The following is a 14,773-nucleotide window of genomic DNA, read 5'->3' as shown; positions in this document are numbered from 1 at the left end:
GGCTTGAGAATTCGACTTTTTATCATTCTGATTAGGTTCGAATTGACCTGATACAGGTCAGATCATTGTTGGGTCAGGATAGAACCCGATCAGTCAATCCAAATTGAAATCCTTAGGTGTCAAAATTTGAACTGACCCGTCAACACGACTCCAACTCTGCTCGAAATATCTGGGTTCAGGTTAACCAAAATATTTTTCGAGTTCGGTTTGGGTCAAAGAATTTGAAATGTTTATTATTGGTTTTGGGTTAACTTGATTGCGGTCGGGTCATTTTCGGGTAAGGTTGGTTATTTTTGGGTTGTACCCAAATCTGACATGTTGACCCAAATTAACACTCATTTCACAATTTTACATAGCAATTGTCTATGTTTGCGTATCTATCTTCAAAAGTTTACTTTTGTTATATGTAGGAGAGTTTACGTACATACACGGAAAACTTTACACACAAGTCTTAATGTTTAATATCATACATCTAAAATTACTTCATCAATATGATTTATGATCATTGTGAGAACCCTCACGAAAAAAAATCCTACCCAAAATTTGGCAAGCCATCCCGAAGAGTGTGAGGAATTGTCTCCCTCACAAAGTTGCATCGCTTGATAATAGAGGACTTCATAGGTTGTTGCAGTAAGCATTGTCGACGAGCCCAGGGGCGAGAGCGACATCAAAATGAAAAAAAAAAATATTAATAGTAAGGGTCTGTTTGAGGCAGCTGCAGCTTATCTAGCTTATGCTGATAAACAACTTATACAGATCAGCTGGTCTTCAGTTTATCCAGATAATCTGGTGATGACCAGCTGATCTGTATAAGCTGACTGACTGTTTGGTTTGTGAGTTTGGAAAACAAGTGATTCTAGATAAATGACCAATCTGCCTCTATTATGGATAAGTTGTATAACTGTTTGGTTTGTGTGTTTTGACATATAAATTACTTAAAAGAAATAATTTTTAAAGGTATATTATGAGTGTCGTAGTTCAAAATTTCAAAATTATCTCAAATTATATTAAATTTCTAAACTATTTTATTATTTTTGGGTGGCGAGATGTTCCGGGGGCATTTGCATACATACCACCCAATTAAGTTATTTGTATATTTAAAATCTAAATTTTACATTTATAACCTCTAAATATTTCACATTATTTTAAAAATATTACTTATTTAATTTGTTTAAAATCTTCTCTTTTTTTTTCTTTTTTTTTCTTTTTTTTAACCAGCTCTCTCTCGCCCGTTCAATCGCCGACGAGCATTCTTCCTCCTCCTCCGGTGTGGTCTTTTGCTCGTTCATCTGCATTCCTCTTCTGGTGAAGGGATGCGGAGAAGCATCCCATGACCGGACGGAGAAAGGAGGTGAAGTCTTTTATATTGAAAGCCGGCTTCGCTCAACTTCTATCTTTTGTCGGATTCTTTGCTGCTCGCCACAACCACCGTTGCTAGCGGTCGGTCGTTTGTTCCTCCTCCCCCTCCTCCTTCAGATCCTCTCATTCTCTTCTGTATTATCATTCGATTTCATGAGTCTTGGAGCGGATGGTAGTTAGGGTAGAGGGACAATACGCTAAAGGGCAACAGAGTCTTTGGCTCAAATGAAACGCAGATCGTGGGGGAGGACCCGCGGTCTGCGCTTAATGAAAAAATGAAAACTCCTTATTGACAGACGCGTTTGGGACGTGCGATCCAAACGAAGGGGTTGCGTTTTGAAAACGCCACCGCAGTAAATAAGCTGCCCCAAACGCACCTAAGTCTCAATCATTTCTCAATATCACAAAATAAGAGTTAGTGGAATAATCTACCAAACGCCTCGGTTGGATCTTTTGAAAACAATTGTCAACTAGGAGGATTTATATAATCATCAATCAAAAGTGAATTTTCGCAATCTGGTCAGACCCGTGGTTTTTCCCTTTCCGGATTTTCCACGTAAAAATTTCTGGAGTCATCACTGCTTGTTTCTCTTTCATCTGTGTGTGTGCTGAATTATCGTACAATGCTAAGATGATAATTCATTACTCAACCGCCACGAATTTTTTTAGCACGCATCAAAATTAAAAAAACCATAAAACTACAATACTTTATAATTTAGAAATGGGCTTAGTTTTGTTCCAAGCTTTAAACTCATCCCATTTAATAAAATTGAAATTAAGATTTAATTAGTCAAATTTTAAAATTCACTTTAAAACTTGCATTCCATTTTCAGATAATTCAACTTGAAATTATATTAGCTATCATTATAACATGACCTCATGTTAGTTATTTACATGATTTTATTGATTTTTAACATTTAAAAAATGAAGAAAATACAAATTTAAATTGATCCATTTATAAAAACAAAATATAATCTCATACTATAAATATAAAACTACTATAAATTGCATAATAATAATATAGGTTGGATTCAAGCACTCATTTTGTCCAAAAAAAAAAAAAAAAAACAAATTATTCACTACAAATTTTTTAAAATCATTAATATTTTTGTACAACAATTAATAAACTTTTTTTAAAAACAAAATATATATTTATCACATAGATGAGTTATGCAAATTTAGTGTTATAAATATAAATATTAAAATTTATGTATTACATATATAAAAAGACGAAAATCATGTGATGTCGGGGTAAATTTCTTTAATAAAAATTTAAAAATTGAGCTTCATTGGGGCTGTTAAAAAAGCTTGTCGTTTTCGAACAACCCTCTTTCAGCTCATTAAATGGCTCATGTTCACATTTTTTGATTTTAATCCCACATCATTAAGACGAGAACATGAGCTCATTCCAAACTTATTTCAAACTAACCTAATCAAACACAAATTGGCCATCCACTAGCCATTTCGAAGATGAGCTAAGTCTTGAGCTCATTTAACCCCAAAGCTCTCTAAACCTTTTTTAAAAAAAAAAAAAAAAAAAAAAAAAAAAAGACCACATGACTAGTGCTGTGAACTTGGCTCCAAGCTCGCAACTCACTCGAAAGTTGGATCGAATTTAGCCTGGATCGACAAGCCAAAGTAAAGAATAGAATTTATTTCAATCCGACTTCAATCCGTCCTCGACTTGGATTGGGATTAGATCGAGATAAAAATAAATTGATAGCTATTTATATACTTACATATTCTTACATGATGCATTGGCAGCTTGAGCGAAGTGACAGGCTTCAAATTCTCTCTTTTCATCAAAAAAAAAAAAAAATATATATTTCCTGCTAGTGGGCGGGCAAATGTGATTGGGTTCGAGCCGGACCGATCCGACTCACGAGCCAAAAATGAGATTCAAATCAGCCCATTTACTGGACGGATAAAATTAGATCATAATCACACGTCTGCCAGGTGTGCCGCGGTGGCAAAACTCCCGGTGAAAGCTTCCGTCTTCTTCCTCTCACTGTAAATAAAATGATAAATAATTTCAAGCGAGATCGATGAATCCGCTTCCGCCGGTAAAAACCAGAAATACTCCACCATTCATTCACTCGACCTGCAATCATTTTCTACCACGTTTTTCAGCTCAAAGTTGTCTCCTTTTTTTAGATTTTATCTTCTGATCCATCCATTCCTTTTCAATCCCAGCTCTTAGATTCTCATCATTTCCTTCATCATATCAGCTCGATATAAAAAGAAAGATCTTATTTTTATCTGGTTTCATTCCCTTCTCATGCGATTTCGGGTCCGTAGATTTTTAGGGTGGACGGGAATTTCATTGTTCCCCCAAATTCTGAGCTCGCGATTTCTTATGGAGCAGAGATCGCAAATGATGAAAGCCATTTGCTGAATTTTATAGGGTTATGCGGATCTTAAAGAAGTAACTGAGGAAAATGGCAGAAAGGCATGCGCAATCATCTGCATGCAAGAAACCCCTCTTTCTTCTATTTTTTATCGCAACTTTAGTTTTTGGTTTATCCTGGTTCTTCCTTCTGGGTTCCACCGGTGGTCCTCGTTTGATCGAGCAGACTGTTCTTCCTTATTCGAAGATTCTCTCCACTTCTGAGAATCATGGAGAAATTCCCAATATGAAGGAATATGAGCAACCATTAGTGCAAGAAGAAAGCTTCTTTCATGACAGTACTGGTCCTCTAGAACACGAATCGGATCAATGCGATCCATCTAACACGGTTTTGAAGGTTTTTATGTATGATTTACCTCCAGAGTTTCATTTCGGCCTCTTAGATTGGAAACAGGAGACGAATTCTGTTTGGCCTGATGTAACAGGAAAGATCCCCGATTACCCTGGCGGTCTGAATCTGCAACACAGCATAGAGTATTGGCTAACCCTAGATCTCCTATCCTCCACAATCCCCGGCGGCCGATCGGGGCCGTGCACCGCCGTTAGGGTTTCAAATTCCCGACAGGCTGATGTAGTATTCGTCCCATTCTTCTCTTCCTTGAGCTATAATCGCCATTCTAAGCCAAATCCGCCGGAAAAAACCAGCACGAACAAGCTCTTACAATCAAAATTGGTGACTTTTTTAACTTCTCAGGAGGAGTGGAAGAGATCTGGGGGCAGGGATCATGTGATTTTGGCTCATCATCCGAACAGTATGTTGGATGCAAGATTGAAGCTTTGGCCTTGTATGTTTGTTCTTTCGGATTTTGGGAGGTATCCACCTAATGTGGCTAATGTGGAGAAAGATGTGATTGCGCCTTATAAACATGTTGCTCGGTCTTTTGTGAATGATTCTGGTGGATTTGATGATAGGCCAATTTTGCTGTATTTCAAAGGGGCGATTTATAGGAAAGCTGTAAGTTTTAATCTTCATTCAAATGTTGTTCTTTGAATTGTAAGATGTTGTCTGGCAACAGATGATGTTTAAGTTAGTAGGATTTGGTAAATTATTGTTTCCATTGCAACTTTTTTATTATATTTTCATTTTGCGCATTTACATACATACCGCACATTTCTTGTATTTACATATTCAACACCTAAAGTTTGATATTTACATTTACAACATTTTGCTGTTGTAAACTTTTGCATGAAATGGTGTATTTCCCTTTTACAAGTCAATGATAATGGTATTTTTGATGTGATGTTAAAAATTTGAGGGGCATGTAAATATTGAAGTTTAGGTGTAGATATGTAAATATATAAGAATCGGGTGGTATGTATGTAAAGTCCCCCTTCATTTAATGTAATTTTCTTATTTTAATAGAAAGGTAATTTTCATTTTATTTGGAAGGCATACAACTTAGGGGGTATTAATGAAAGAAAGTAGAAGATTTTGAACATAACTTGGTATCTTTTTTAGGAACAATGGATGCTTTAATATGCACTTAAAATAAGCTTGGTAGTGATTTACCAAACAATTAATTTTATATGTATTTTATTAGCATGCACATTATTTCTCTCGTTTTTCCTTTGTCATATTAGCCTTTTGTACTAATGCTAATTACATTCTTAGTATTTCATGACTTTTATGAATGGTTGAGACTTCATTGCGAGGTTAGATTTTAAACTTTGGATTTACACAAGTGTGCAACATTGAAGTATGTGGATGACTATGAAAATTTTCTTCTCTGATGTTTTTGTTTTATTAAGGGTGGCAAAATATGAAAACATAAAAGTATTATTTAGACCAAGAATAATATATCACGAAGTAAAGCAAAATGGAGGGAGAAAACACAACCCAGAGACATCGAAAGTAAGGACTTGATCTAGAAGTGTAGAATTTGTTGGAATTTATGTCTTATGAATTAGAACTTGTGGGTTTTTTTGACTTGATCTTTATAGAATTATAGTGGTAGTAGATCTATTGATAGAGTTGGACAATGGGTGATCAAATCATTAAAAGGTGTGAATATTTTAGATACCTTGGATCTATTGTTCAAAGTGATGGTGATATAAATAAGGATGTTATTAATAGAATGCAAGTTGGATGCTTGAAGTGGTGGAATGCATCGGGTCTATTGTGTGATAGAAAAATACAGCTTAGACTTAAAGGAAAATTTCATAAGATGGTGGCGAGACCTGCAATACTTTATGGCTCAAATTGTTGGCCTTTAGAAGTGAAGCATAAAACCAAGTTAAGTGTTGCGGAGATTAGAATGCTTAGGTGGATGAGTGGCTTGACACTTAGAGACAAATGTGAAATGAATTTATCTATGAAAGAGTCGGTATAGCTCCGGTGGCAGACAAGATTAGAGAGAGTCGTCTTAGATGGTTTAGTCACATTAAACGTTGACCTCTTGATGATCTAGTTAGGAGAATAGTGCTTTAGATGTGACTTATGTTAAAAAAGGAAGGGGTGGACCTAAAAAGACTTCGACATGTTGTGTAAAAAATGATCTTAATTTATTAGAACCTTAATTTATTAGAACTAAATGCGCAAATATGACACTCAATAGGACACAATGAAGAAAAAAAGATTCATGTAGCCGACCCCACTCTGTGGGATAAAGGCTTTTTCTTCTTCTTCTTGTTGTTCATCTTTAAAGAATTCTAAGAAATTTCTTACTTTGAGTCTTTCGTGGTCCACGAATATCTATCATATATATATATATATTATATTAAATATTAAGCAAGTGAAATAAAATCTAAAAAGGAAGGGGTGGACCTAAAAAGACATCGACATGTTGTGTAAAAAATGATCTTAATTTATTAGAACTAAATGCAAATATGACACTCAATAGGACACAATGAAGAAAAAAAGATTCATGTAGCCGACCCCACTCTGTGGGATAAAGGCTTTTTCTTCTTCTTCTTCTTGTTCATCTTTAAAGAATTCTAAGAAATTTCTTACTTTGAGTCTTTCGTGGTCCACGAATATCTATCCTATATATATATATTATATTAAATATTAAGCAAGTGAAATAAAATCTAAATTTCCCTCAACTCTATTGTGTGTTGTTGTATGTGGATTCTTCGAACACTTTATAAGTCAATATGATTTCCTTTGGGGCTAGTCTCTCTTGAATCTTCTATTGGGTGAATCGTTGTTTGCTCTTGTTATAAATTAGTTTCATAATTGTTGCATGTGTGTTTGAAGATTTGTCAAGTGTGCTATATGTCAATTTTCTTTTATATTATAAAATTTAATTGTTGCTATAATTTTACACTCATTTTTTATCTTTTGGGTGATATTTCATGTATGACAACTGTTATATTATTGTTTGGACTGAAGAAAGCATACTTACTATTTTCACATAATGGTGGCTGAGTTGATGACCTATGGCTTTTGGTTTTTTATGGGTTTTTATTATGCATCTCATCATAGCCTACATTAGCGAACTGTAGTCCTTAAAGTATTACATATCAAATTGGTATCAGAACTTATAAAAGTATGAAATAATACTTAAATCAATAAAAAAAAATAAGAGATGATGCAAAAATCAAAATTATATATTCCCCCTTCAATGATCGTAGCGATTAGCGGCATTATTATTATTATTATTAATTTTTTTTGCATTTAGGAAAACCAATTGCTATGTTTTCCTGAAAATTTGAGGAACTTGCTAAAATCCAAGCTTGATGAAATAGAAGTAGTCTTTTTTTACTGGATCTTATTCGAGAAACTTTTATTTCAAATTTCTTATTGGCTATAAATCTGACTTAAGACCAAGTCATGTAAAATTCATAAGTAAAATAAAATTTCTGTTTTTCTCAATTCTTGTGGCTGTTCAATTGGATGTGGGTTCTTATATCTCTTTCTAAACCTTGACAGCTACTTTCGGGTAAAAGTCTTCTTATGCCGGTGTGAGGCTTGGATCTTTTTAAGGATTTTGGGGTAAACTTTTGTCAAGCATGACACACGTTAGATTTCTATTGTAGTTACATTTTGATCATTGAGAAAATTTTATATTTCATTTAATATTTTTATTAGGTCGGAGATTCTAGCAACTATTGTATGGACGAAACCAACTTCAATCTTAAAGATGGGAAAAATTATTAAATTTTAATACTAAGAACTTGACTGTTGGCGGGTCTCTTTGTATGTGTTGTTTGGAAAGAGGGGGATTTAATGATTATTCGTTTGTTGGAACCTGAAGTGAAAATTGTTGTAGACAAAAATACTATAAAAACATCTTTTGATGAATGGGTCAAACCCGACCATTTCTCAAGAAGAATAGCTAAGGGTGCTGATATTACCACTCGGATCTAGAACCTACATGTTGATGCTCACGATTTCGATAGTCATACTAGCGATTTGGATTTTTAAAGAGATTGGGAAAAAAATCCATTGAGAGTGGGCAAAATTACTAAATTGTCTAAATTATATTGAAAAAAATTAAATTCTCTATCATTTATAGAACAAATTTCATATTCTAGTGTGGTCAATTGCTCGCCTTAGGTTTAATCTGGTTCCACCATTGCTACTACGTTTTTTTTTTGGAATGCAAGAAATATGTTTACTATTTTCGCATTAAAAGCGGCTGATCTCTTACTGAAGTTAAGATTCCTAACTTTCGGGCCGTGATTTTTTTAATATTTTTATTGTAGGTTTAATTATAAATCACGTCAATAAATCCTAAAATAATCTCAAACATTTGATATCACATAGCCGTTTCATAACTCTAGTACTTCTAAAAACAATGAATCCAAGAGAACATACGAAAAACCAAGAGAGGAACTCTTTGACTTGAAATTACTTGAATATAATGAAAAGAAGACGAAGTATCATGTTTAACCTACGGCGTTGTTGATAAATGGTTAAAACATCTCTCTTTTCACAGGGCGGAATTATTCGACAAGAACTATTTTACCTCCTCAAAGACGAAAAAGACGTTGAATTTTCGTTCGGAACAATCCAAAAGAATGGCATCAGCCAAGCCACCAAGGGGATGCGCTCATCCAAGTTCTGTCTCAACATCGCCGGCGACACCCCCTCCTCCAATCGCCTCTTCGATGCCATTGCCAGCCACTGCATCCCCGTCATCATCAGCGACGATATTGAGCTCCCTTACGAAGATGTAATTGACTACTCGAAATTCTGCGTCTTCGTTCGCGCCGCGGATTCAGTCAAAAAAGGCTGCTGAATCTGATCAAAGGGATAACAAAGGAGGAATGGACCCAAATGTGGGAAAAGCTCAAAGAGGTGGAGGGATATTTTGAGTATCAGTTTCCATCTCAGAAGAATGATGCTGTTCAGATGATTTGGCAGGCAATTTCCAGGAAGGTCCCTGCTGTAAAATTGAAATTACATAGATTTTGGCGGTTTTCTCGGTTCAGACTGAGATGAGTCTTCTTACTTTTCTTTTTGGTTCACATTCTTTGAATATTTATATAAATATAATTTTTTTTTAATTTATACAGATGAGTTATGCAGAAAGCTGTGATTTTGACATTTGTTCATACTTTTTTAAGTCATGTTATGACATAATAAATGGATGAGATACAGATTCTTGCTTATATTGTTTGGTTTTAGGGAAATTTACAAATCTACCCCACAATTCTTATGGATTTATATATCTAACACCTAAGGTTTGATATTTATATGAAAAGGTGCATTCAACTGTTAGTAAATGTGATATTTTTGGTGTTATGCTAAAGATTTAAATGTTATGAATGTAAGTATTATAGGTTAGATATGTAAATACATAAGAATTGTGTGGTTTTTATATAAATGCCCCTTCCTTCTAATCTTTCTGAATCTGCAGACTTTTGGTTCTTCACTGATTGTTTGTGTTGACATTCTTCTGCTAGTTTTTCAAACAGGTTTCAGAAAATTTTAAATGAAAGTTGTTGAAATAATTGGGGAAAAATGCTGCACATGAATTGTTGAAGAGAAGTCAGAAGGCTTTTCATCATATCATAAAAGATTTGCAGGTTCATTGATTTTCTTTGATTTTTTTTTATTGATCTTTCAGCTGGTGTTTGGTAGCTAACATTATTAACAGGAATTAGTCGTGAATTTAATTTAAATATGGCCAAGCATAAAAAAAAAATGTAAATTAAATCCAACTCTTTGTTTAATCATATTTTTTCGAGTTCCGTCTCTTATATGATGTAAATCCGATTGTGAGGTGGATTTATTTCGTCACTCGACTGCTCCTCCATCGCCTGTGAAAGAGAAATGATTCTTTAAGCTAAAGTTAGAGATGATTCTAGAGAGAGAAGCTATGAGAAAATGTCATAGAATTTTGAGGGAGTTTTGCTCTGACCTGCTCAGATGTTTCCGAGATCCTGGCTAGAAGCTTCTCATGGAAAACTGGACCTTTTTCCCCGTAGTGAGAAGACTGCCCCCATGACTCGTGGCAGAACGGTCAACCTGGGCAGTGGCCTAAGAAAGTTTGTGTCCCGAGGCAATGTGCACCTCCTAGAAATTCAGGCAGGAATTTGATCCACACAACTTGAAAGAACAACAAACTGATTCTCAGCCAAGGGATTCGAAGACCCAACCTGGGCCGGAATCGGAACAACAATAGAATCCTGCGGTCGGGATCGTAACAACCTGTTCCGAGTCCTCTGAGACATTTGATCGATAACCCCTTATGGGTTAGGATTAAGATGGTTCATAGTCTATAAGTTGTCTCCTAAGGCTCTTAAGATGATTTGATCGACATGATTCAGATGAACATGAGTGTCTAATCTCACTAGTATTTTCTCAGTTACTTGTGATTAATTTTATAAATGAAGATTCATTTATGTACCACTAAATTCTTATTTATTTATAACAAAGATAAATGATTAATGTGGGGGCAGATGCAATCTCACACTTATTTTCTTCTGTTGAGTCATTGTAGTTTTTCTTTTTGAGGGTGACACCTTATATATATATATATATATATGTCACTTTACCTATTCTTTAAAAGGTATATTTCTTTTTTTTATATAAGTTAAAATAATGATATTTTCTTACAAATTTATCATTGTGCATTTGTTTTCCCAACCCTTCTTCATCAATTGCATGTAAGTGAAAATAAATTGTTGGGGAACCAACTTAAATTATCAAATACTTTTGTAAATGCATTATTCATGTACCCTTATAAGCCCATATTTTTAACAAAACAACCCCTAAAAAATACCTGAAATTCATGCATCCTTTCATGTGTTGTATGCTATTTATTTATGTGTGAGCTTTTTATGTAACATTCAAAAGATAAACTCATCCTCACTATGTTATGAATATTCTAGTACATAAGCAATTCTCTATAAGTTAACTTGATTATTCGAGCATGAGACATGCAAAAATTTAAGGCACTTAACTATGATCCTTTTACTTATATATTTAACATCTAAAAAAGTGAAATACATATTTTCCTGCATGGGTAAGATGATAGGTATGCAAAAATTAAAAGTAATGTGTTAGATAAGTGAATACATAGATGTAATGTAAAAAGTGGCTTCACAAAACTAATAGGCCTGGTTGAGCCAAAGTGAAGCAAGGAAAAAGACGGCCCCGATTGGACATAGGTCGCAACGACCAAACAACAGAGTCAATGAACTAGAGTACTATATTGGGTCGATCAACTTTCCACTCATAGTTGATAAAGCAACGTGAGCCACACGATTAAGAAATCAACAGGGAAGGGTGATTAATTAAAAGGCAAGAGAAACCTAAAGTCAGGTGGTCATGCTCCGATCGTTAGCAACTAAATCAGATCTCTCATACAAAACCAACAGGCAAATCAAGACACCCCAAAGAATCGTCCGATACTAAACTGATAAGACCAAGGTTCGTGATCAAGCAATCCATGGTCTAGATCGGGCAGCTCAAGCAGAATGAGGGTAGTAGCGACTAAAAAGTATTAGATATCTCATGTCGATTGAAAAGTATTAGGTAAAGTAGCGACTGCATGGGGTCACACTCGGAAACTCTTTTGGTTGGATTCTCTTTTACTTGAAATAATGTAACGTCCCCTGAGGGGGTTAAACTCCTATTAATAGGAGGTACTGTACAACAAAGAGCAAGAAAATTTTCTTTTGACTATATTAAGAAATCTTAGTTAAACATCAAAGAATATTTTTTCTCTCTCATAGAATTTATCTTTTCTTTCAATGCGTGTCTCGACTTGTTGGTTAGCATATATGGTATAAGAACCCTCAGGCTAAGGGTTCGAATCACATCTCACACAGTTGACCTTAAGGAGGTGGTACTCGAATTGTTAGACACATTTGGATGGTTGGAGGCTCGTATAATTATATATATATAAGCAATTATGGCATCCTTAGCTGCCAAGTTTATAGCTTTATGTTGACATAATGCAAATATGCCATCCTTAGCTTCCAAGTTTACAGCTATGTTGACCTTATTTATTTGTCGTAGTATTAGGTTTGTATGACATCATCAATGTATATTATTATAAATACACATTACTTAGCATTTAAGCTAGTGGCCCTCAAAGAACCACTATTCTAGTTGAATTGGGAAGTAATGAAAAAAAATTAAGTCGCAATATTATGTTGAAGAGCTAAGAAACTGGAGAACTAAATGCACATCCAAAAACATGTTTTCTTACTGTAACAGAAAAACCCAAATACTAAGTGAACCTCATGGGTCTAATAGATCAAACCCAATGACCATGCAATTAATGATTTGATTCTGACCATGTCAATTATATTCGTTGGTTGTGTACTTTTGGAGGTGAGAAGTTATGGTGCTTTTGCGCCCAGAAGGACTTACAAGTACCTCTGAAACTCATCAACGCTCAGTCAAGCTCCTCTGATCGGATTCAACGAGCTTAAGCTTTCAACCTAGCTAGCTCACTTCTCCCAAGTTATTTATATAAGCTCATTGTATCAATGGAAATTTTCTATCAAGAGCTTGATGAATAGTTCTATAAGACGGAAGGAGAAGAACACCAGTTCGGCATCATGTATATGATCATTTATTGGTCCCCTTAAACACACTCTAAGAACCTTACCAACAGCTATTCTGCTCAGACTTCATACTATACATCCTATAATTTAGCTCTTCAATTATTCCTTAGACCTTTGCACGGGCACATAGGCTCTACAATGTATAATAAAAGTGGGAGAAGACACAGAGTCCCTCTAAAAAATTTCTTTGGCTTACTCACACTTATTTCACAAGATCTCTTCCGAATTATATGAGTTCACAAATCACATAGAATCCAACGTCCCAAAAGGACTCAACAATATGCAAACAACAAAGAGGTGCACTGTCTCACAAATTTAAATTCTCAAAATTCACATGCCCCCCTCAATTCTTATGTATTTGCATATCAAGCATCTAAACTTTAATCTTTACACATATACCATGAAAAGATGTATTCCTCAATTCAAAAGTAAGAAAAAAAAAATGATTTTTTTATGAAATGAACAAAACATTACATACTATAAATGCCAAAAACAAAGTTTAAATATTAGACATGTGCCACACGTTTGCACTTCCTCTGTTCAAAAATTTTCAACCGAATCCGAATTCAATATAAAACTCCCACTTGCAACACACATTTCATTCTAGGGAAAAAATATTACATCAGGATTTTTAACGTAGAGTTAGGTTCGGAGTTCACTGATATACAGACGCGTGGTATCAAGGAAACGAACATGCTTTCTTGTGATCCGGCCCGGAAACACAGGAGAATATTCTTCATGTGCTATTTCATGTTATTTAGATTTTATTATGATGATATTGGTGTATTATTGTGTTATTATAACACCGGGAATATTCCCAGAACACAATAACACATAAATATCATCACAATAACATCTAAATAATGTAGAATAACACAGAAAAAATATTTTTCTGAGGGAGAACAGTTTTTTTTTTTTTATTTTTTATTTCATCTGCACACATAGCGCCTAAAATTACTAAATTTACATCTTCCACACCCAAAATTTACTATTTACATAAAACTACATCGTAGTTAACCGGGACGCTTCATATGTAAACATTAAATTTTGGGACCATCACTCCATATAAACTCCCCATAACCAAACAGATCTGAGAAAAAAACTCAAAACTCAGACATCAATGGCGGACGAAGTGAAGTTATTGGGTTCCTGCAAGAGCCCTTTCAGCCGCCGAGTTGAGATCGCCCTCAAGCTCAAAGGCGCCTCCTTTGAGCTCTCCGATCTGGACGTCTTCTTCTCCAAGCCGCCGGAGCTTCTTCAGCACAATCCGGTGCATAAGAAGATACCGGTGCTCCTCCACCGGGGGAAGGCGATTGCAGAGTCGCTCGTCATCCTCGAATACGTTGATGAGGTCTGGAGCAGTTCTGGCATTCGTCTTCTTCCGGAGGATGCTTATGAGAGAGCCATGGCTCGGTTCTGGGCCAAGTTTTTTGACGATAAGGTGTTTGATCTTTGTCCTCTTGCGTTCTTCTGTATTTATTTGGCCTTTTATGTTATTTGCTATAAGATTATGGTATGATTTAGGAAGATGTTACATGTGTACCACCTTTTCTTATGTATTTACATATCTAACACCTAAAAATTCAATTTTTACATAAATGTCGCCTTCCCTCTGCATGAAAGGGTGTATTGCACTTTCTAAATGTTAAAAAGGTGTATATAAAGTTAAAATAATAGTATTTTTGATGTGATGTCAAAGATTTGGGTGGTATAATTGTAAAAATTAAAGTTAAGGTGTTAGATATGTAAATAAGTAAGAATTGGATGATCTGTATGTAAATGCCCCAATGATTTATTTTGTATGATTTTTTAGCATCTCTATCACATCAAAGCTTATATATTAAGAAATGTATTTCACTTAAAAAAATGTCAATGTTATTTCTTATATGGTTTAAGGATTTATGTGTTATATTACGAACTATCAAAATATAAGTATTAAATATGTGAACATATAAGAATTATGTGCTATGTTTGTAGACCCCCACTTAATTTTTTTATATTAATTTCTTTGATGAATATATATATATATATATATATATA

At 34.7% G+C, this 14,773-nt stretch overlaps 2 protein-coding genes across 2 annotated transcripts in view; both read left to right on the top strand.

Moving 5' to 3' along the window:
• Nucleotides 1–3,328: 3,328 nt before the first annotated feature.
• Nucleotides 3,329–9,222, top strand: LOC110037421 (probable arabinosyltransferase ARAD1). The gene is given in 3 exon segments (XM_020742068.1): nucleotides 3,329–4,721; nucleotides 8,647–8,938; nucleotides 8,941–9,222. Coding segments are annotated over 3 exon segments (1,428 nt in total). The 5' UTR covers nucleotides 3,329–3,797; the 3' UTR covers nucleotides 9,153–9,222.
• A 4,451-nt stretch (nucleotides 9,223–13,673) lies between these two features.
• Nucleotides 13,674–14,773, top strand: part of LOC110037406 (probable glutathione S-transferase) — a 2,507-nt gene continuing 1,407 nt past the window's right edge. The window contains exon 1 of the mRNA XM_020742048.1: nucleotides 13,674–14,174. Within this exon, the coding sequence (XP_020597707.1) occupies nucleotides 13,854–14,174 (321 nt within the window). The 5' untranslated portion in view covers nucleotides 13,674–13,853. The remainder of the gene's footprint in view (nucleotides 14,175–14,773) is intronic.

This window comes from Phalaenopsis equestris, unplaced genomic scaffold (assembly GCF_001263595.1).
Source record: "Phalaenopsis equestris unplaced genomic scaffold, ASM126359v1 Scaffold219149, whole genome shotgun sequence".
Lineage (NCBI taxonomy): Eukaryota > Viridiplantae > Streptophyta > Magnoliopsida > Asparagales > Orchidaceae > Phalaenopsis > Phalaenopsis equestris.
The sequence above is the reverse complement of the archived record's forward strand: the minus strand, read 5'-3'. Positions and strand labels throughout refer to the sequence as shown.